Genomic DNA, 22,835 nt, shown 5'->3' on the forward strand with positions numbered 1-22,835 from the left:
GACTGTTTAGAAAAAACATTAAATCCTTGTACATTATATGAACTTGTTTGTTAAGGGCGCCATCGGAGAAGTCAGTCCCTACCAAAAATACAATACAAAAAATGAGACCAGAAAGAAAGATAGAGAAAGGAACAAAATATAAAGCAAGTATGCACCTATATAAAGCAAGCACCTATGTAGGTGCTTTTAAGTCCTTACTACTGTAAACAATATCTCTTCAAATCTATTAATGATATGAAGACTTACATAGTAAGTAGCAATCAGCATGTATTAGTGGAAATGCTATCATACATATATATATATAGATCATATCTAAAATAGCAATGCAAACAGCACATTTGTAAACCACCAAAAACATGAGTGCAATCCAAGAGAAGCAAACATCTAGATAAACCCAAAGGAAGTGAGTAAGGAATGCCACATACATGCACATTTCTTGAACCAACAAGTTCTTTCAGTCCACCAAGTTCCATGTGGGTGAATGGGGAAGGACGTAGAGACCCATTCATAATGTAGCAAGGTCCTCTCAGTAAGAGAGAAAAAAAACGAAAAAAAAACAAAACATGATACACTTGAAGTATCAGAAACATCAGAAACACATAAGTAAGCGAGTAGGATGAGATCTTTAAAGGGGGCCCCATATATTTGCTTGTGGAAATTCATTGACCATTGACTGCATGTTGCCATTGGGGTAGAGCAATCTGTGGTAGGCCAAGCTCAGATATAATCTTGGGCGAATCACTGACATCTTTGAATATAAGGGTTTTCTTTTGGGCCCGAATATGCAGTTAAAATGGAAAGCCCCATCTATAAGAAATGTCTTGTGACTTAAGTTTCTCCAGCAGCGGTTTTAGAGCTCTACCCAGGACTAGTGTGCAGCGTGATAAATCAGGCAAAAATGATAATTGTGCTTTATCAAAATCCAATACTTGCTTGCGGCGAGCTGCCACAATGATCTCCTCCCGAACTTGAAAGTAATGGACCCGGCATAGCACATTCCTCGGGCTATGCCCTATTTCAGTGATGGCTAACCTTTTTGAGCCCGAGTGCCCAAACTGCTGCTCAAAAAAAGAATTTCCTCAAAGTGCCAGCACGTCAATTAAACCTTAATAACAAGATTTTAGTATCTAAAAACTCTTTATAAAGTTGCCTGAACTATGTAACATCATTTTTAAAGGTTGGAATCTTTGTATTGTCAGAGAATCAATTTGATTAAAATAGTTAGTAATATCTGTACTTTCATCCAAGCACATGGAGTAGAAGGGTGCTTTTTGTAAGTCGCAAGTAAGCTGTTGACTAACATCAGCAGCCATTTGCAGAACCCTATCTTTTGCAGTATTTCTGCTTAGCGGCATCTCAGAGATGCACTGCACAATTTTATCCTTGTTTTGGAAATCATGGAAGAGTGAATTACTCCCAGCCAAAATTGCCTTTTTGATAAAATCTCCATCAGAGAGGGGCTTACCATGTTTTGCCATGCACAGTGAAATTTGAAAGCTGGCAACTGTAAGATGATTAGTTTTTGAAAGATAGTTGCTAAAACTAAGAGACTGGGAGTGATATTTCTTTAATTTTCCTACAAGGAACTCTTTTCTTGCAGGGCCGGACTGGGACAAAAAATAGGCCCGGGCATTTTAGGTTGAGCAGCCCAATCACATGACCTCACGCAGGCCCCGCCCATTGAAGTCCAGGGGCAGGGCTAAAATGCAGAAGCACACTTGAGAGGCACGGCCAGCCACTAATAAGTAAGGAGTGCAATAGCCAACACACAAGAAGATGTGACATGGGGGAGGGGAGAGAAGATGGGACATGGAGGGGGGGGGAGAGAAGATCCATAAAGACTACGACTAAAACATCTCTTCTTAATCCTCTGCTGTCACACAAAACTCCCAAAGGAATGCTGAACACCCAAAGATCCTCCAGAAAACAATGTAATTTAAAGGAAGATGCACAGGAAAGATAATCGTGTGATATGTTCAAACTTTAATGTTCTATAAAAGCAATAACAGACTCTCACCTTTGAAACAAAAATGACAAGCGCTTATCAATAAAACCAAACCACGGGGTCCGCGCTTTTTACAATGAAAAATCCGGATAACAAGAGGCAGCTCAGCAATGTCCAACCTTAGTGATCTGGAGGTTTATGTGACAGCAGAGGACTAAGAAGAGATTTTTTATTTGTAGTCTTGATGTATTGGAGAAGTGACTGCGATTCCCCAAATAAAATGACCTGCAAACTGGATTAATCGCATTAATGACTATACAACATTGGATTCATCACAATAACAACTAATTAAGAGGTGACCTGAGTGTATGGGAAACGGACTTTTATTTTTCATTATTGGAGCCTTTGTTATTTTATTATGATGTTTACAAAAGCACTGTGAAGGACCACATATACACTTTACTGTTTTTTGCTATATTGAGTTTTCCATAAGGTACAGCGCAGAGGATTAGTGTGTTGGTTGTTCACAGAGAGCCCAGCCCTCCTCTCAGCTTACTGAACTTCTCTATGCAATCATCATAAGCAGCTTTTTTATTTCCTCGAATTTAGCATGTCCCCCATGGAAGATACAGAGGTTTTTACAGAGGAGCACATTATTAGACACATAACATCCCCCCATATCCTCACCTCTCTAGCATGGGAGCACTAGGAACTGTTCCTGATTACAGATGTCACATGTGGAGTCACACTACAGCCTCACTGAGTTCCTGTGACAGACTCAATGTGAAGCTTCTCTTCCTCCCCCCACTTCCCCCTCACACACTGCCTGGCTCATAGGATACTAAGGGGAAGACAGGCAGGCTAAACATCCACTCACAGGACTGCAGCCAGTACAGGAGGATGGGCTCACCGGGACAATGCCCGGTCCTCCCAATGGCCAGTCCGGCCCTGTTGCCAGGTGAGCTGCAAAGCAGACACCGGCACACTCGCCTCCCGCCGCGTCGCATATCTTAATTGCAGACCTTCCCGCGTGCCAGCTGCAAGGCCTTCGCGTGCCACAGCTGGCACGCGTGCCATAGGTTCGCCATAGCTGCCCTATTTACTCTGTCAAGAAGTACTTCTGTAAATACAGGGCGATACAAAAGTAGATTAAAATTACCCTAGACCGTTGCCATAAGGTCAGGAGTGGGGGTAGCTTCGGGTAAACCCCCGAATTCTAATATTATTCCACCTGTTGCGGTTTTCCAAATCATTGATGGAAAAAACTGGGGCCTGCAGCTTGTGGGTATGATCTAGAACATGGTCCTTCACTTTAGGTAGCCTAAGGGAGATATCAGTATAATCGGTCTGAAGAGCAGATATGGCTGTCTGTGTGGCTTCGATATTCTGCCTGAGCTCAGTTAGCTCTTGCTTGAATGATGCTTCCAGCCTGCATGTATGTGTTTCCAAGTCTGATCTGGTAGCAAGAGAACGTAAAAAATGCTCTTATTTCTTTCAAGGCAGTAGGGGATTCTGGCACACCTGAAGAAAGTGGCGAGGAAGGCATGTCAGAGTCTTCTGTGGATTGGCGGAAGTGAGGTGAGGCGGTGGAAACACGTGTCCCGCCTACCATCTTAGGTTCCACAGGGTGCTGTGAAGGCTGAGAAAAGAAGTCTGCGATATCTCTACTCGCTGACGCCTGGGCTCCGCAAGCTGGGGAGTTGTACCCCTTCTTAGATGTAGGGTTTTTAGGTGTTTTCGCCAGGATAGTAGATAGATTCAGCAATTTGATAGTCACGCTCGGCACAGAGCTCCAAGAAGTGCATCCCTACCCGGCCATGCGCAAGCCACCCCCCTACAATAATATTTAAAGAGGACCTAAACTTTGCAAAAATAACATAAAATAAAGCTACCTATTACATTCATGTGGCTTCCTGATCATAGAAACGTACTGCTTTTACTGTAAAAATTGGTCTGTCATATTTGTTCTGTTAATGTGACCCTTATGCTTTTTAGCAGGTACTCTGGGCGGGGGCCATAGCTTACTTCACTTTGACTGTTACCCCCTATTATCTGCAAATTTTGTGAATGCACAGATTTAACCGATGATACTTGCCCATTTGTAATATGTTGCAATAGTAGCATCGCCAATAATTCTGATGTAATAAACATGCTCTACACCAGTGATGTTATGGCACTTGCATGCAAAATTAACTCTCCATTATCAGATAACCTTCAGCAGCTTTTTTTCACCTTTGTAGGTAACCCATAGTGCTCTTCCAATTATTTGTCACATAATAAATGTTTATCTGTAACACAAAGACTATATACATGAAGTAAAAACAATATATTTTCTAATGTATACAGTAAGTATAGAAAAGAATACCTTCCTTAAAAATATTCACATTTTGTTTGCAGTCTGAAATGAACACAAACGAAAAATATTTTCCTGACCACTCTATCATGATAGGATAGCTCTGCCTCCAGAACCCTACAGGACAGAATTTGAATAAATAGGACCTGACCCTTTACCCCAACATTCCTTTTCTGTACTCCTATCCTTCAGGGGCCATGATTCCCCCCACAGGCTGTGGTAAAGCCATAATGCCAGAATGTCCCATCTGTTTGGGCATATGTGTCTGGGTTAGTAGCTTTGGGGTGTTTTATTGCCTGGTCTCCCTGGAGCATTATTAAGAATATGTCTCCTTGGTTTTAAGCCTAAATTGTTGCTCTACCCAGGGGACTGGTGGAGAGATCAGTCATTAAAGGAGGGGGTGTTCGCTTCTGGTCCACTTGGAGTTGAGAACGTCCTGTTAGAATACCTGCCCTTTTTCATTTTTTTCTATCCTGCTCATTAACCAGGTGGATGGTATTGTGGATTGGAATGCAGTGGGTTCCACACTCCATTTTTTTAGTTCTGAAACAAAGAGGGGATTGGCGCCCTGTAATAGATTTGTAATAGATGCAAGGATCATTTCAAGATGGAGTCCTTTCAGACAAAAACTCAGACAGTTCTCAGGAGAGATTGGCTACTTTTTATTGACCTAAAGGTTGCCTACCTACACATTCCAGTGGCAAAAGGAATACCAGAAATACCTATAGTATGTTTCACAGTTCCTTTTCAATTTTTTGCCTCACCCTTTAACCTCTCTACCTCACTGAGAACATTCTCGAAGGTCCTTCACACCAAAGGGGAAAGGATTCCCTACTATTTGGACGAATTCCTTCTCCTAGCCCATTTAAGGGAGGAGTTGATCGCAGATTTCAGATGGATCATCAACGACAACAAAAGTCAATTGTCACTGACAAAAACATTAGTTTTTCTAGGGCAATGTTCAACACCTTGGAGAATACAATGTCTCCTCTGCTAAATAAATTACCTGTGATCAAAAGGATTTGAAACACCCTGGTTGCCTCCAGTTTAAAAGCATACCAGTGTCTGATGATAGTGGGGACCATGGTCACCACCTAGCTTATGGCAAAATGGGTCAGATGGCACAGCTGTTACACCCCCTTACAAGAGATACCATTCTGAGGTTGGGCAGCGCATAGCTTAGAGAGGTCTTACTTAAATCAAACATGTTGGAGTTGAGAGTGCAGAAAATCCGTTTTTCTAATATTAGTTATATGTAAAAAAGCAGGGAGGTTCAAGGATTTTATCCCAATTATGAAGCAATTATGTGTTATCTTCTGTATATTTCTGCAGTGTATCTGCTGGGATCTCTGATGTAGAAGACTGACATAAAAGCAGACTAAAGCCGCATACACACGTGCAATAATAGTTGTTGGAAAGGATGTTTCACAATCCTTTCCGACTATTATTGCGCAATGTATGAACGAGTGCTGTACAGACAGCACCATTCTGCTCTATGCAGAGGGGAGGGGGAGAACGAAGGCATGGCACCCTGCTGTGCGCTCTCCCCTTTCCCTTGCATTAGTATCATTAGTCGTCCATCGTCCGTGGATTCGCTAGGATGGTCGTTCGGACGATGGACGACTGATGCTGTACACACGCCAGATTCTCGTCCGATACTGGCACTGAGTCGATTATCGGGTGAGAACCGTTGGACCTGTGTATGTAGCTTTACTTTTTGACCACAAAATAGACAACAATGACTGATTCCCTGGGCAGCATGGTTGGCTCAGTGGTTAGAACTCTTCCCTTTGCAGCATTAGGTCACAGGTTCAAGTCTGGGCCAGGACTATATCTGCAAGAAGTTTGTGTGTTCTCCCTGTGTCTTTGTGGGTTTCCTCTAGGTAATCTGGTTTCCTCCCACATCCCCCCAAAAGAACATGCAGTTAGTTAATTGGCTTTCCCTTCAAAAACAGTCCCTAGTCCATTGAGGGACAGTTAGGGATATGACTATGGACTTTGTAAAGCACCCTGACAAATGCATAATATTTCAGGGTTATTATTATACAGGATTTATATAGCACCATCATATTACGTAGCGCTGTACAAAGTCCATAGTCATGTCACTATGTCGGAAACTCCATGCAGATAGTGTCCTGGCTGAGATTCAAATCTGGGACATAGCGCTGCATAGGCCAAAGCACTAACCTCTGAGCTACCGTGCTGCCCAGGGCTATATAAATAATAGTAATATATTAATCCTTTTTTAAATGGCATTTTTCTTTCTCATACAGGGCCTAATTATTCTGGAGGTGGATTTTGCATTGGTCCAGTACAGGAAAATCCCATCAATCTGTTCCCCGTTCCCGTCTTTAAGTGATAAAGGCAGATGCCCTGACGGCACCTTGCACCTTGAGCACGGCTTGTGCCTTTTCCCTGTAATCTTCAGGTTCCTGATAAGATTTTTGATGGAGAGTATCACAGTATTCCAGATGGCCAGAGTTTCCTTTATTGAAGACTCTGAGTGTGAGAGATTCCATTTCCCTCCAGGTATCTAAAGGCATTCCTGAGGCTCATGAGTTGGATATTAAAAGGAGGAAGCTGGCAGGTTTAAGATTCTTCTTTAAGAGGCCTGCAACTGGCTGATTAGCAAAAGTAAACTGGCTTCTAGTGCATGATCATGGGAGACCTTGGGTGGTCCAGGATTAAAAACATTTGCCAGCTAATGGCAAATAATGTATAATAAATCCATTTCAGGTTTTTTGGATCACTCAGGAATAAATCAGGCCCTTTGTCTCTAGTACATTTTGGCCCAATGTCCCTGATTAAAACTATCCTGTTACTGTGTAGTAAAACCTCTTTCTGTGCTCTTTGTCTTCCTCTTTCTTTGTCTATTTAGTTTTAGGCCTAGTCTTGCTTGTTAAACTTGTCTTAGGCCCAGTTTTGGTTTGTAATTTTGTTGTGCTGATGAGAACAAAATTATGGGAAGAAAATTGGGGATGTGGCATCATATATAGTAATGTAGTCACAATTGGAAAGTATATTTCTTTTTCTATTCATTGTCTTACTGATAGTCAATACTATATTGTTTTGTAACTTGCAGTCTCATAAGTTCTAGTACACCTGCCTGTACTCTGTCTTTAACAAAATTTAGCCAAATAACTCTCATTAAAAATGTTCTGCTGATGACCAGTTTTTTTATATAACTGTATATTTTTTGGTGGTGATAAGAGTTTGATTGGAATTGGTCAGCAGCAGGACAGTTTTTTATCAACAGGAACCATATTAGAATAGTCGAGTTTACCATGTAATGTCTTACTTCCCTGGAAGCTAGCTCTCTTCTCCACTATCTGACACTCCAGAGAGGGGGTGGGCCCTTGCAGTCCACCTGTACAAAGCAGGACTGCAGGTGATGTCAGCTCAGAATGGCCATACAGGAAACTGCTGTTCACCTCTTTTTTCTTATTTAAAAGATTGGTAGGAAATGGCGAATGAAAGGATTGCTTTGCTTGTGATAAAACAAGGACAGCCTTAGCCAAATTTCTGCTTGTCAAAGCAAGCCTATTAACGTTGATAAAAAAAGTATTTGTCTGTTCTGAATCTACCAAAGAAAAAGCCTGGTTTTCCAACTGAAATGAATCAGTAGTAGGGTGCTGCTGTGTGTAAACTAAGCTAATTGTAAAGGAAAAAAATACATTTACAGTCAAATATGTGCTGTCAGTTTACAGTCACTGAAAGGGTCTATGAAAATTGTACTGTTCTCAACCCGTTGTTCTCCAAGGATGTGTCTGCACGTCATTACTGTTCCAGATGTATGGTACCTGTTGTGGAAATCACAGAGATTAAAACAAACTTACAGCCTAGGCATTGTGGTAAAACATGCTTTTTTGAGCTTATTACTAAAAAGCATGACTTACACACACTACAGGTTTTCTACGTATTCACACTGATGTGTTGCGGTAATGTGCTTAAAACACACTTTAATTTACTCCAATGCATGTTAAAGCACAAAACTAAGCTTTTGGTGTTGCCATTCATTCGGAATTACACAAAAAATGTACCTACCACTTGCTGCATTATGCACTGAAAAAAGTTTCTTTATGCAATAAAGTATACTGCCAGCCCATTCAGTGAGGTGCAATGCCAAAGCAATCATTTATTAAAGCCTAATCTAAACTCCCTTTTAGTCAATCACCAGCCTCAGTAACATGGTGCTCTAGCTTCTTATCTTACTATATTTACAAATGAGAGTGTTTTTTTCAGATTTATATGTTACTGCCTGAGTAATATGGAAACTCCCTTTTGGCTGGAAAAATATTTATGCTTTATAGTCAGGAAATGGTGTATAAAATTTTAACACAATAAATGGTGAGGCTGCTTGGTCAACCTTACAAGGTGTCCATAGCAAAAACCATTTCAAGAATTTATTGTCCATCAATAAAAATAAAGCTAGCAGTAGTAATACTGACTGGGCACTACACTCTACTGTTGGAAAGTTTCTGGATAAATATGCAGATTAGGAGGGACAGTGTGAAAAAGCAAACGAAAACCTTATATTTGCTGTCGAATGATGGGGGTTTATGGGAAGCGTGAGGCGCAGTGACACCAGGGCAGTGGGGCGGTGAGAGACCAGCGGGTGCAGGTAAAAGAATGGCTGTGGATTAGAGGAAATGGCTCTGTGCGGAGATCTAGACAGTCCTATTCCTTGCTTCACAAGCAACACTGTAGGACATGCCAGATGGGTTAAAGGAAGGTAGAAGTGGAGGAGAAATAGTTCTTGCCTGGAGATCTGACATTACATCTTTGCATTTTGGTAACTTTGTTTACACATAAGTACAGATATCCATCCAGGCAGGGTGGTTGCACTGTCTGTCAGCCACTGATCTACTGCCACAACATTCTCTATTTTATGTAAAACAAATAAGTGCATTTATTATTACAGCAGTGACAATAGTGACATATGTTTGCCCTAGACCACATATCCTCAGAATTTATTTGCAGCACCTAGCAGTTGGTTGGTCTATTAGTCCACTGCCTGAACAAATGCATTGTAAACACTATTGACCAATGCAAGCAATTAGAAGCATCTGGAGTTTTCATATGTTTTTAAAGATGTAAACAAACTTTTATTGCGCCGATTACTACATTGACTCAGTTTGGAAGTTAGTGGAAGATACCCTAATCATAATACATGCATGCAATCACACTAATGGAAAAGCTCTGTGAGACCCAAGCCATACAATCATGTCACATGAGAGTATGTTAGGCCAGTAACTTCAATGAATATACTGGGCTGATCCCACTATCTACTACACTTGGAACTGTTTTTTTGATACCATGAGCAATGGAAATGTGTGCTTTTGTTCAAATAAATGTCACATTTTCAGATATGCTGCTGGTCCTATGTATTTAATAAAAACAAAAACATACACAGATTAGAATTTATTAGGTTTATTTATTTATTTTTTTAATTTATTTATTTATTTAATTTATTATGTGCTCAGAGTGAACACGTTAGGGGCACTTTATAAAGCAGTGAATCTGATTGTCACCAAAACATTCTCTGGTGGAGAATTAGTCACTGCAATTAAAAAACACAGACCTAGAGGATTTTTCACCGGAGAATGTTTCAGTGTGGGATATATTGCTTTATAATCAGACCCCTTGCAGTGTATTTCCAACCTCTGCCCTCCACTGCTAGAAGATTGTAGCATAAAAGCTCAGTGTGAGTGTCATTGTTCACTGGGCTTAGCTCTGTGTTGTGCCAACCGAAGGCTAGAGGGTCCAAACAGTTTTTGATATTGAATGGTGCAAGGTGCCAAAACAGTTGATATTCCTAATAAATTTTTACTCGGGGCAATATTGATTATTTAGCAGGCTGAGTACACATCTGTCTATGCCTAGCATAAAGCCAATGCCATACTTCTACTTCTGTCATTGGCATTGATTCAGTAAGGAGGTGATTACAGCTCAGTGATCCAGTCTCTGATGAGGAGTCACCAGCAGCAAAATCTCCAGTGTGACACGACAGTAAACATTACAATATAAATAAAATATATAATATAATAACATTATAATATAGCTTCAACACCATCCAAATCACGCCATTCAGGACAAGTGCTCAGAAAGCAGAGCAGATAGCATTATATAAAAATGATGCCTAACATATTATTATTACATAATCCTGGCATGTAATGTTTAGCCAGAAAAAAAATCAAATAGTGTCAGAAGGCACAAAGTGTACACCATACAGAGAGCTCATTAAAAACAGGATGTTTCTCTGTATTAACAACATATGTGCTTGTATATATAAAACTATAGCTGGCCACAGACTGTGCAATAATGCTGATTGATAGGACAAAAATTATCACACAAGTGCTTTTGTAATAATCATTTTTGATTGTAAATTATTGGGGCAAGGTGTTTTGTCAGATGTACATCAGTTCCTCAATCATGTGGATGATACATAGAATACTCGTAGTCGATTGTAAAGTATTGATTTATTTGTTGATTGTAATACTTATTGAAAACACCATCGATAGTGTATGCCTTCCTAGCATTATCACCCCATCACTACAAAACCATTTAAACACATTTATGTCAACGTGGAATAGGATCTTAGTGCTCAGTAGATCTTATTAACAATGCAAAGCAAAATCATCACACTTTGTAACTGTAAAAGCTATATAAATGAACTTGGAATGTATATACTAACCTCATGCTAGAACAAAGCTACACACTTGACTTTGCATGGAACAGTTTTAGCTGAACCCTCTGGGCCACTCCTTTTTTTTTTTTTTTTTTTTGGCTACATGCAACACGTTTGCAGACAGAGCCCCGTCTTACACCTTTTCTAAACGCAGCTTCGGATGTGTCATCTCCACACCGTGTAAAACAAGCAGCTTTCTTAGGTAACCTTTTTTTTCCACTCTGTCCTTTTCTGCTTTTTTTGCTGCAGCGTTTGCATGCTGAAGCTGCAGTGGCGTCCTGTGGCCAGCAGGGGCAGTGTCAATGTCTTTTTTTTTTAATTTCAGTGCTTTTTTTTCCCTCCATGGTCTCTCCTCCTCGCTCTTGTGAGTAACTTGGCTTTGGGTCTGAGCGGCTTCCACACGTTTCCTATACACAGAGCGCTCACATTCTCTGCCTCCATTAGGGACACCTCGAGCTGCTCTTTTTTTTTGTGCACAGTGCAGCCTCTCCCCCCTCCCCTCCAAACTTTTATTTCTCGCTCAGATCACCTAGCAAAAACAAAATCACACATTGAGAGAGAGACACAGCCAGGACGGGGGGACGACCAATATATCCGAGAACCAGAGAGAGACGAACAGGATGGAAATGAAAAAAAGAATTCACCTGGAGCTGAGGAACAGGACGCCGTCTGATGTAAGCTGACATTGCTGCCATTCACTCCTTGTAGCTGCTGCACGCCGGCCTTGTATGGGCTCGGCTCCTCTCCCTGCCTGGGATCACACCGGCGAGCACATGGGCTGCTCTCACCCATGTATTCTGCCTGCTCTCACCCATGTATTCTGCCTGCTCTGTCATTTCATGTCTGTACCCAGACATAGGGCAGCACACACCAGGGGCCACACACATCATGGGCAGCTCACACACACCAGGGGCCACACACATCATGGGCTGCACACACACCCAGGGGCCACACACACATGGGCACACCAAGTAAAGTTTGCCTGCTTGTTTTTATTGAGCAATGTGGGTGATGAGTGTAGCAGAGGGGGGATGGCGTTATGGAGAAGGAGATTTACAAGGATGGTGTGATTGGTTTGCAGAGTTTGAAGTTCCTGTGTGATTTCTGTACAGCTTCTCCCACTCTGTCACCATGCTGGAAGCCATGTTTGTGCTTTACACTGGGACCTTACCGCCCTTACAAGGTTTAAATAAAACGTGTTGTGGTAGGAAGGAGCCTTCCATCCTGGTTGTGAATAAAGGGCACGTCCATGCCTTGCAGTAGGTTTGTGCCCTCTCCCTCCCGGGGCATGCAGCAGTATTATTTCCCCCGGGTGTCAGCAGAAGCCCTGTGTTGGGTGATGGGGCAGATTGCCATGCAGAATAAAGTGATAGGGGAGACATGTTGGAAGTTTTGTAGATGTTTATGTGCGGCTGTGTCACACATGGTTCAGTGTCACTGCATGCCTCCATGTTACATTGTAAGCTTCACAGATCATGCCCAGCTGCCCCTGGGGCCACATTTATACCACCCTGGCCCATGTCTGACCCTGTTTGGTATTAGACAAAGTCCTTGCCTGCTAGTAGCAGATAAGTGCCCGAATGGGGCCCCTGAGTGGGTTCGCACAGGGGCCCTTGTGCTGGTAACATTGTACATGTGCTGTGTGACTTGTGTTGCTATTTGTATGGCGCCATGCAAGGCTCGGTGTACAGAGACCCCACAAAGGGCATTATGAGGCCGGGTGGTCTCTGAGGTTGCCCATTAGGGCGCTCCCATTGTGTGGCCCCCCATGTCCTCCTCGTAGGGCTTTGGTCTCACTTTACCTCAGCAGCGTCGTTCCCTGTGTGTGTGAATGCAGGCACTGAGACAATCGTCCGCCACATTCACCCCCTGGCATTGTGTGCCCCGTGTATACGGTGTGACGGGGAATGTACGCGGAGCGGCCGGCAGACATGTTCCCCTCCTCCCCTTCTTCCTCCTCTGCTGCTCGGGCGGGAAAGCGCTAAGCAGCAGTGGGGGAGGAGAGCCCCGACCTAATCACACAGAAATCTATGTATACACCGCCATAATACAGAACATTCACGGGCGAATACATTCCCGCCCGGTACACGCAGCATTAGTCGGTGTGCTCTATGTAATCCAGCGCTGTCCCCCATCAATGTCAGAGGAGGAGACATCGCCATGTTGTCCTCTCGTCTTCCTCCTCATTCACTCTCCATGTTGAATATGTCGAGTTGTCGGTGCTCTCCCCCTCTGGTGACAGCTGCAGTGCCCGCCTTCCTCCTCCATCTTGCCCCGTTGTGTACCGGGGATGGCAGTGGCCGGGCATTTATTGCTGTGCTTGTCTTCCCCGTCCTCCTTCTTGTCTCCCTTTTGTCTGGTGAGGTGTCATCTCCCTGCTGCTCCTTCCAGCACCCTCCTCCCTCCATTCACATAGGGATTGTGTCATCTCCTCACCCACATAATAATACACAGGATCTGTATAGCGCCAACATATTACACAGCGATGTACAATAAATAAAAAAACCCTCATCCTATAGTCCGGCCTCATTTGTGAGACTTCTGTATGGGAAGAGGTTCAAGATGGTGATTCATGTGAATAGTTTTACACATATCGCCTATATTTATAAATGGAAACAAAAACAAGCCAACAATAATGCCCCGAATGGCAATGACAACATGTACAGTATTTATATCATTACACAGCCATCTTCTGCCCACCACATGGACAACCTTCTGTCTCCTCTGGACCGTCCATCATTGCCATGGCACCTTCTTCTGTTTCCAGACACATTGCTGGTTTTCCCCCTCTTAAGCTTTTTAAAGTTTAAATTGGCTCCTCACTAAAGTGCCCATAGTAATAGTGATTTGAAGGCTTGATCTGTTTTTGTTTACTGTCCATGATATCCTTGATTTGTTTTCTAGCACCAAAGTTCAAAGACATCAATAGTTGTCGTGTTTTCCATAACCTGTAGAGTTCTGATCTGTGTTCTTGTGTACGTAGGTACAATTGATGGTATTTTGTAGTTTTGGAGCTACCTCTGCATTTTAAAAAAGGATTTATATAGCGCCAGCATATTCCGCAGCGCTGTACATTAAATAGGGGGTGCAAATAACAGACAGATACAGACAGTGACACAGGAGGAGGAGAGGACCCTGCCCCCAAGAGCTTACAATCTAAGAGGTGGAAGTAACAGGAGGGTTAAATATTCTTTTATGTATATGGGGAACATGTGCAGCTGACACATCCTACTGGTTGTGTTATGGCAGGATCCTCTAGAAGAGGAGACTTCAGCAGTAATTATCAGTTCAAGGAGCGGGAGTGGACTGTGTGGGCACATCTATAGCACTGGATTTGCTGTCCTCTGCACTTTGAAATGGCTCAGACAGGAAACCTGGGCAGCTGCTATAGGTGATTATATCTTGTTTACCAATGCGGGGAACAAAACGTGTGGCATGGTTTACATATCTGCCTGCAGATGAGATGGGCAATAACATGCTTTAAAAAAAAAAAAAAAAAAGGTTTCCTTAAAGTGGATTTATTGAAAAAAACATTTTTGTTGAGAGTTGTATCATTGATCATTCTTTCCAAGCCTTTTCCCCTTTTCCTACTAACATAAATGAATGGGAATATTGTCCATACTTACCCTTGTGTGCTATCTTGCCAGTCCATACATACTTGCAGGTAGGAAGTTCTGGACAAGTTAAAGGACCACTGGCACTATTGAGCTGCGTTACCTGCTGATAGAAAACCATTTGCACTACACTGCAACAAATACAACACGACCCGTTTTTCTGCATCTCAGCCCATTAATGTTTATGGGCTTCCCAATGCAGTGTCCCCAACTCGCCTCACTACACCAAAAAAAATATCGGTAAGTTCAGTCAAGTATTTCCATAAAAACAATAATTTCTGTATTACGTGTAATGCAATTAGTGTAAGTATCATAATTTATATTGATATTTGGTTCCTTTGGCCTGCTGTATGGTTGCATTAGAATCCAGTAATTTTCTTAGTGAACACGTTCTGAGAGAAGCAAAGGGGGTGACCGAATCATTGTGTCGCTGCCGTCTATTCTTATTGACTAAGCTGTGCTGCAGTGTGGGTCGAAGATCTGGCTTTTCAGTCTATCAGGGGTTCCACCAGGATTCCAAATCTGCCTGCACACAATTAAAAAAGTAATTTGTTTGGTTAAATAGTCCTATATATGGCTTAACACCATACATTTAGCTGTTTGCCTAGGATGCAGCCTTGACATGGTTTTGCCCACCTCCATTACTGTTGAAATAATTCATAATGCAGTAAATGGGATCATATGTTTAATTTTTTTTTATTGTGCTTTCCATTCTTCTGGAAATGTCTCTTAGGTCAGGTAGAGTGTTAAACTGCAAATTAACTAAACTTGGCCAATAAAGTGCAAACAAAACCCATCATTCTTACTACATTGTTTACTAAAAAATCCATGGCATGCCTTTGGTAGTATGTGCCACAGTTGCGGTGTGATTATGCCTGTTCTCAATCCAACTTTCAAGTCTTCATATAGCCGGTGCCATAGCTGATCACGTGCCGCTCCATGGCAACTGCAGATTTAGGCAGAGGTTAGGATGGCATTTTTCTCAACCAATAAGAATAGGAGGGCTTAGTTCTGCTTTAAGGGGCTTTTCTGGGAAGGAATGTGCTCGCAAGAATGTTTTGTCCATAGCATAAAATCAGGTTTTTAGCTTCAGCTTTTATAGTGTAAATATGAAACATGAATTTTTATTGGTTGCTAAGAATAAAAATCAAATTTTTTTTAACAATTTTTTTCTCTATAAATCCTTAAATGAGTTGGGATGGTAATACAGTCTGCCGGAAGTCTGGCCTGTAACACGACAGCTTGATATCCTCTAAAACAGTGGTCCCCAATGGCCTTGTTGGACTTATGGACTCCGGACCGCACATGCGCGAGGAGCTGTGTGTCACTCAGGGGAAGAAACTTTCCCCATAGTGACGTCATAGTGCCAGAACCTGCCGACTCCCTGCGAGTATTCTCTGTCCAGAGACACAACCCAACCCACCACCCTGAGCCTGCGATACATACAGGGGACATGGTCTGTTGCTCTGGCTGGTGTCCCCCCCAAGCAGGGTCTGCGGACCACAGGTTGGGGACCACTAGTCTCCGTGCCCTCGTGGCTCAGCTGTCAGGTTGAGGATCCCTTACCCTATACAGCTGCTGCCAAATAATATCAGATTTGTGGACAACTTTTAACTAATAGGTCTTTTTACACTGTTGTGCAGCACTAGCAAATGTGTGTTATGCCATGCCTAACATGTAATACATTTCATTAAACAAAAAAATAGGGTGTGGGGGAAGAGGGGGGTGTACTATTTTTTTTGTAATTCAGCTTTCTGCAACATTTGATAGCATGTTACAATGGATTGTGATATTCTTCAACACCTGTCAGTTTGCACATACATTGTTAATTTTCAGCATGAACGGCACTACATCACAACAAAAATGCCTTGTGGCAACACGTGTTTCTGCAACATTATGACGTGAACAGGTCCTTCATATATGGACTTTGAAATGTTGACAAAAAAAGATTTAAAGTAAGTGTGTCACATTACAAACAAGATGAAGGATAGGTCCCATGTGTGACACTACTGCAGTACATCTATTTGGGAGTGACTTCTCTTGTCATCAATCACCCCCCAGAATGACTGACATATAGGCTACTTTGTCTCTGGAGTGCATTTAAAGACTATATATAGGCACCAGTGTGTACAGCCAGCAGCAATAAATTAAACAGCGTCTCACCTTGTGTTTTAGCCATACCACAATTGACATTTTTGTGCACCTCACTTTCTAAATTGGGTTTGTGTCTTAAAATAGACTGAAGTTGTGAAATCATTTTTATCCCTATTTATTGTTACTGCTAATTTATTTTCAATGACAAATGAGTGCAGACTTATTTTTCCTGACTCTGTATAAGTAATAGGATATAGAGAATTGAATGGAACTTGACGCTGTGGATTGAAAGAATCCAGAGCCAGACTCGGGAGAAAAGAGCTATTCTGCCATTCCCACAGCAGCCTCCAAAACCATGTTACCATGACAGGATCTCGGGTTGTTCTAACAAGCCAAGCATTGGCACCTAAAAACTTCTGTGCATTCTTGTTGGCAAGGAAGTCTGCCTATCGAAGTGGAAGGCCAATAGAAATATATGGAGGTAGGGGTTGGCAAACGCTGACAATAACCAGAAATGTTTGAGTTTCCTGTCAGTATGGCCAAAAGAAGGTTGCTGCAGGTAAATTAAGGAATTGTGTATCTGCAATAGTTTCCCCCTTTGACAGAATAAATGAATTGTGATTGATGGTTTCTACATATTGCTCATGGGCTGTTCTAGAAATTACCAAAAAACTGACTTGTTACCTAAATAGTATGTTTTACAAAAATAACCCTGTATTTTTATGTATACTATTCCATTTCCCATTACTTTCAAAATACAGGTTCAATTTGGTGTAAACACTGCAGTAAATACTGTCTGCTTTAAATAAGCTCTGCTGTGTCTGAAAAGAATCTCCTTAAGCTGTAGTGTAGAATAGCTTTAGGCCTCTTTCACACCTTAGGGTTGTTGCTCCCAGACGCATGGCAAACGCAGGATGATAGTAACTGGAGCTTGCATCAAGTAAATCCGGACCGGCAAACTGCACCGCAAGTCAACGCTGGAAATTATTACTGTGACTTTATAAGTGGGGATTAGTTGCTATAGCTTTGTTCCCGTTGTCTTTTTAAAGGTAACCTTTGAGAGATCTGAAAGTTGCCACTCCTGATTTAATTAATGCAAGCTCCAGTTATTATTATCCCATTCATCATCTGTTGTGTTCTTAGCATGCCACCATGAGTAGTGAATGTGGTCATATCAACAATGCAAATTACTTCAAGGGCTTTATGGATGAAAGTGTGACCCTGCTTATTTGATATATACTGCACACATACGCTCAGTACATGTACAAGTAAAATAGTCCTATAGATCCTTATGTATATGTATCAGTGCTCAACCCAGAAAGTTTTTTTAAGCCGGGTGGGAAGAAATTTCAGGTGGGTGGCAGCCCCTGTATTGTGACCAAACTCTTTAGTAACCACCCAAAAACAGCCAGATGGGTGCTGAAAAGTGTCGGGTGGTGCACCCTGTGTGTGTGTGTGTGTATGTGTGTGTATATGTATGTATATATATATATATATAATGCAAAGTCCTATAGATGCTTAAAGCGAAATTAAAAAAAAATCACACCTTTAATTCTGTATCTCAAGTGTTAGGAAAGTAATTATCCTTCTACTTCTTACTGGACAATGAATCACTGAATTTATCCTAGCTAACCAGGTAAATGTAATATTTTTTATACCATAAGCCAGGACAAACCATTTAAAACACAACCCTAATTTTATTTAACAGTTTGTTGCATCCTGATTTCCTTTTTTTTTTATCTAAAAGATCTTGTAAGATTCTTCAACCGGTACATTTATTAAGGTAAACATGAAATGAACTATTTCATTATAATTGAGGTGTTTTTTCTTTTTCTTTTTGCAGTGAATCTGGCTCTTTAGCATCTATAGCATTTAGTGGGTTGTTTTTAAGGTGCTTTCAATAACTTAAATTTGGACACACAACCAATGAGACACCAGTTTTAAATGTCTCAACTTCTTCATTTGTTCCTATTCTAAGTTTGAACTATGGTGCCTATTTAGTATTCCTTTTGACATTAGAATTGCTGGGAAAGTGACCTTCATAGGCCCCCATATGAACAATAGCTAAGTGCTTAGTAAGGATATGTAAAAACTTTAACGTGCATATTTTGGGCATGGACGTTCTTAAAAACGTATCTAAACCCAATAGCTTATTTTAGTATAAAAGTTTTTCACATGCATGTTTTTTTACATTAAAAGACACTTTCAACTCCTGGCCTTACTGTATCTTTCACAGAGTAAACAATTACTTTTCCATAGATAATAAATAAATGTGCCAGTGTATAGTCAATATATCATAGTATAGTAGTCCATTCATCATGTGGAACCGGCTCATGGTGTTCTCAGATCTGAATGCAGCTTTAGCTGCATTAATACTTGTGTTTTGTACACATGTTTAAAGATTCTGTATCTGTGAACCATTGAGCTAGTATGAACAGGTAAAAAGCATATGTACATAGCTTCCAAATGCAAGGTCATGGGAGCATTTTTTTCCCCTTATGCTTCCTTACGTTTAAAAATTGAGAATTTGAATGAATGAAATTAAATGAATTCAACTTTTTTTAATGGGGAAATAATAGCACCTGGACGCATTGATGTAACCTTTTGTGTATAAACATTGTGAAATGATTTACTAATTCAATTTGCATTGCTTCATTTAGGCAGAAAATTTAGCAAATATGTAAAAAAAAAAAAATATATATATATATATATATGTATGCGTCTGTATGTTATAACATTTTTTTTTTAGGATCTTATGTTCTTTAACTTAGAGTTAAGTAATGTCCTAATTTATCGTATTGATACTTGATTCATAGTTTAGAAGTGAGTTGTTTCCTTTGAGGTTTATCATGCTGTGTTTTGTGGTATACATTACTGTTGTCTGATAAATCTGTTTAAAAACTGCACGATTGTTGCTTTCTTTATTCATACACGTACGCCACTGGCCCTTTTGGAAGTGTGTGGATCTGACTTTAGTTTTCCACTTAGAAGCTGGCACTCGTGTCTGCTCATAGTTACTTAGAGCTTTTTTCTTTTTTCTTTTTTTTTTTTTTCCTTGGTATCTTTTATCCTTCCCAATTATTTCCTCCACCAAAATGTACTTACAACAAGTAGCATTGAAATTTCCTTAAGCCCAAGCTGTTTTTCTGCAGATCTTAACTTTTTCACTTTCAGCTGCTACAAAAGGCAAATGTTCTGGCTTAAGTTTTCTCAGGGTTTTTTTTTTTAAATGGCTAGTGTTTTTAGGAAAACAGCTATTGTTATGGCCATGATGCTTACTTTTATCAACTTGAATTGTCCTATTAATTGCATCACTTTGCAATTTCAAGTTGAAAGAATGTGTAATAAGCTATAGGTTTAGTAGCTATTAGGTCGTTACCCAAGGAGACTGTAATAGTGAGTATTCTAACTTGGGTTCTCAACTTGCTACACTCAAAATGTCATTTTGTTGCATTTAGTTACCACAGCTACACTTCTAGTTGAATAGACTTTTATCAGGAATTAATCCTGAAGCACACAATAAGCAGATGCTAATCCTCCTTGAATTTTAAGGTTTTCATTTCTATATTCTTTCTTGCCAAATTAAATGATTGTACCTCATTAAATGCCTTTCACAAATCCTTAGGGAGTGGACAATGACTCACTGCTCTTATGGAATCTTTGAAGGATAAAATGGTTACAAATGATTTCCATATATATATAGAACATACTGTTAAGGGCCTAGTCACGCTGTTGCGTTGCAGTAACCCCGATTGCCTGTAGGTGTTCAGTAAATGGCACTGCAAGACACCTTCATAAGCATGGTAATGCACGAGTGTGCATTGGGTTTGTGCTGCATTACATAAAATGTTTCTGGTATCTGACTTGGGTCAGTGCTTTCCAACATCAATGGGTCATGATGGTAGCACATTTAAGAAGCCTGTGAGGGTATATAATAAAATACAAGTCATGTAATAATGTAGCCTGGTAAATGGTTGGTGAAGTTAAAGCACTACTCTTGCTGTGGGACCTTTACTTTACTGCAAAGGTAAAAAAACTCTTTCTCGCCTAGGCTACCTATTACAAATCCCTACCCTTTAACCCAAGTGCCTTGGCAGCTGGCGCACTTCTTTGATGCCCAGTGTTGTGGTGGACCCTCAATGTCTTCCCTTACAATGCAGAATTGCTAGTCCTGGGTTGTACGTGACAACATCATAGGGCTACAACAGATTAGGCACTAAAAGGAGGCTTTGATGGACCAGTTGTATGTGGAGGAAGCCAGGTAAACTGAGAAATAAGGTAAATTAAAATACTTTTTAACTGATCCATAGGTAAAAACAAACATTTAACCTGCATGGGGTTGTTTGTCCTTTTCTTAAGTTCATCTCCATATGTTCATATTGTTCAGTTGATCCGGAGGGATGCAAAAAACCTTATAATGTGTTTTACAATTTGCTTTTCAAGAGAAATATGTACTGTAGCCATTGATATTTTGTTTAATAGAAACATATCCAAGCTTTTTGAAGTAATCTATTGAGTCAGCTGGAACTGGCTCCTGGGGAAGACATTCAGTTTCCTGCATTTGAAGGTTAAACTTGTTTACTGCCTCGTAAACAAAAATGGAGAAATCAACTAATGCACAAAATATATATGCATGTCAAGTAAACAAAGGATTCTTGAAAAGCATATAAATCTGCCCTTATGCTTTTATTTTGTATGAATACAATATGATATGAAGATAATATCAATACTATAACTACTGTACATGACTTTGAAGGCTGAATTTTTAGAACATTTAGTAAGAATGTGAACAATTTTTTTCAATTTGTCATGTACAGTGCTCATCTTCTGAACCACCGTCCTGGTGGATCCACGGACAACGAATGATCGTAATGAAAGTGAAGGGGAGGACAGCGCAGCAGGGTGCCGCTCCGTCGTTCTCCCCTCTCCATATAGCAGAACGGTGCTGTATGTACAGCATTCGTTCATGCTTAATGCAGGTGTTAGTCAGTTCTAACTATAGACACTGAACAGTGTGACTTGCACCCTTAATTTCCCCTAGCCTAAGCTGATGTATATCGGTGAATTCCAGCTTTTTTAACTCTAAAGGTTTTTGCATATATGTTTATACTATTATATAAATTACATCAAACAAAAAAGGCCACAAGTGTTGCAGCCAGACATATTTAACATGCCCTTTAGCTTATCCATGTAATACAGCCATCAAAATACTGGTAACATAATTAGTTTAGATCTGCTTTAAAATCAATGGGTACCCATTAAGAGAAACCTGCATGCATCCATTGCTTTCTTCATCTAAAAATAATATACGTCTGGCAATTTTTGTTTTTGTAATGTTTTGGGCTACTAACTTGCAGTCATTGCTCTGCTAAGAAAATGCATTTTGTGTGAAATTAGGAGTTTCCCTTATGTCATACTTCACTGCTGGCTGAGGTATTGACCTACAACGAACATTGAGATCAGTCATTTTGATTTTAAAGTGAATTTAATTTGCTATTTTTCATTACAATTACTCAAAACTAGACAATCACAGCAAGGGAATTATTATTATTTATTGTAAGAAGTGCAATAGCAGCCCACACGTTTCTCATATGACATGGAATAATTAAAAAAAAAAAAAAAATCTGACTTTTCCTACAAACTAGGCATTAGGCTGAAGGTGGGGATGACAGCCTTGTCAGCCAGCCAAAAGCGATTGTATTGTGCATTGCTGTCATACTGAAATGTTTCAGGACCTGGCGGTTTATGGGAGTGATGTGTAAGCATCTTGCAAGAGAGAGAAAGAAAAAGGAAAGAACTAATCTGTGTGGCAATATCCCTTTGCAAGCTGTTACACTGCCAAGGTACACTGGAGACAAGAAAGTGAAGCAGGAAGTTCCAAAGGTGCGGGATTTAAATCATGGTATCATTGTCATAGCAAGACTGAATACATAAAATGACTGATATCACAAAGGTAGTATAGTCCACATATGTATATTAAAACAAAGCTTTGTGCTTCTGCTGTTGTAAATCCTACCACTACCATTGAATACCCCCCAGCAAACTATCAGGAAAGTCATCTCTAACTACCCAATATCTCTTTGCAGCCATTGTTTTGTAAGGCTTGTCATCCAGGCAACAAGTTCAGTGCTTTTGTACTAC

At 40.6% G+C, this 22,835-nt stretch overlaps 1 protein-coding gene and 1 long non-coding RNA gene across 4 annotated transcripts in view; one reads left to right on the forward strand and one right to left on the reverse strand.

Moving 5' to 3' along the window:
* Window positions 1-3,179: 3,179 nt before the first annotated feature.
* LOC140326138 (uncharacterized) lies at window positions 3,180-11,111 on the reverse strand. The gene is made up of 2 exons (XR_011919787.1): window positions 10,993-11,111; window positions 3,180-8,098 (listed from the first exon to the last, which is right to left on the reverse strand). It is a non-coding gene; the product is annotated as an uncharacterized lncRNA (long non-coding RNA).
* A 61-nt stretch (window positions 11,112-11,172) lies between these two features.
* The window catches only part of ANP32B (acidic nuclear phosphoprotein 32 family member B), a 28,726-nt gene continuing 17,063 nt past the window's right edge, over window positions 11,173-22,835 (forward strand). The window contains exon 1 of one of the 3 annotated variants that reach the window (XM_072404482.1): window positions 11,173-11,188. Coding sequence is in view for 1 of the 3 variants with exons in the window: in XM_072404480.1 (XP_072260581.1) it covers window positions 11,607-11,660 (54 nt within the window). In the remaining 2 variants the exon portion in view is untranslated. Of the gene's footprint in view, window positions 11,189-11,358; window positions 11,661-14,684; window positions 14,841-22,835 lie in introns of those variants that run through there. The other 2 variants (XM_072404480.1, XM_072404481.1) reach the window with 2 other exon arrangements.

Source organism: Pyxicephalus adspersus, chromosome 3 (assembly GCF_032062135.1).
Source record: "Pyxicephalus adspersus chromosome 3, UCB_Pads_2.0, whole genome shotgun sequence".
Classification (NCBI taxonomy): domain Eukaryota; kingdom Metazoa; phylum Chordata; class Amphibia; order Anura; family Pyxicephalidae; genus Pyxicephalus; species Pyxicephalus adspersus.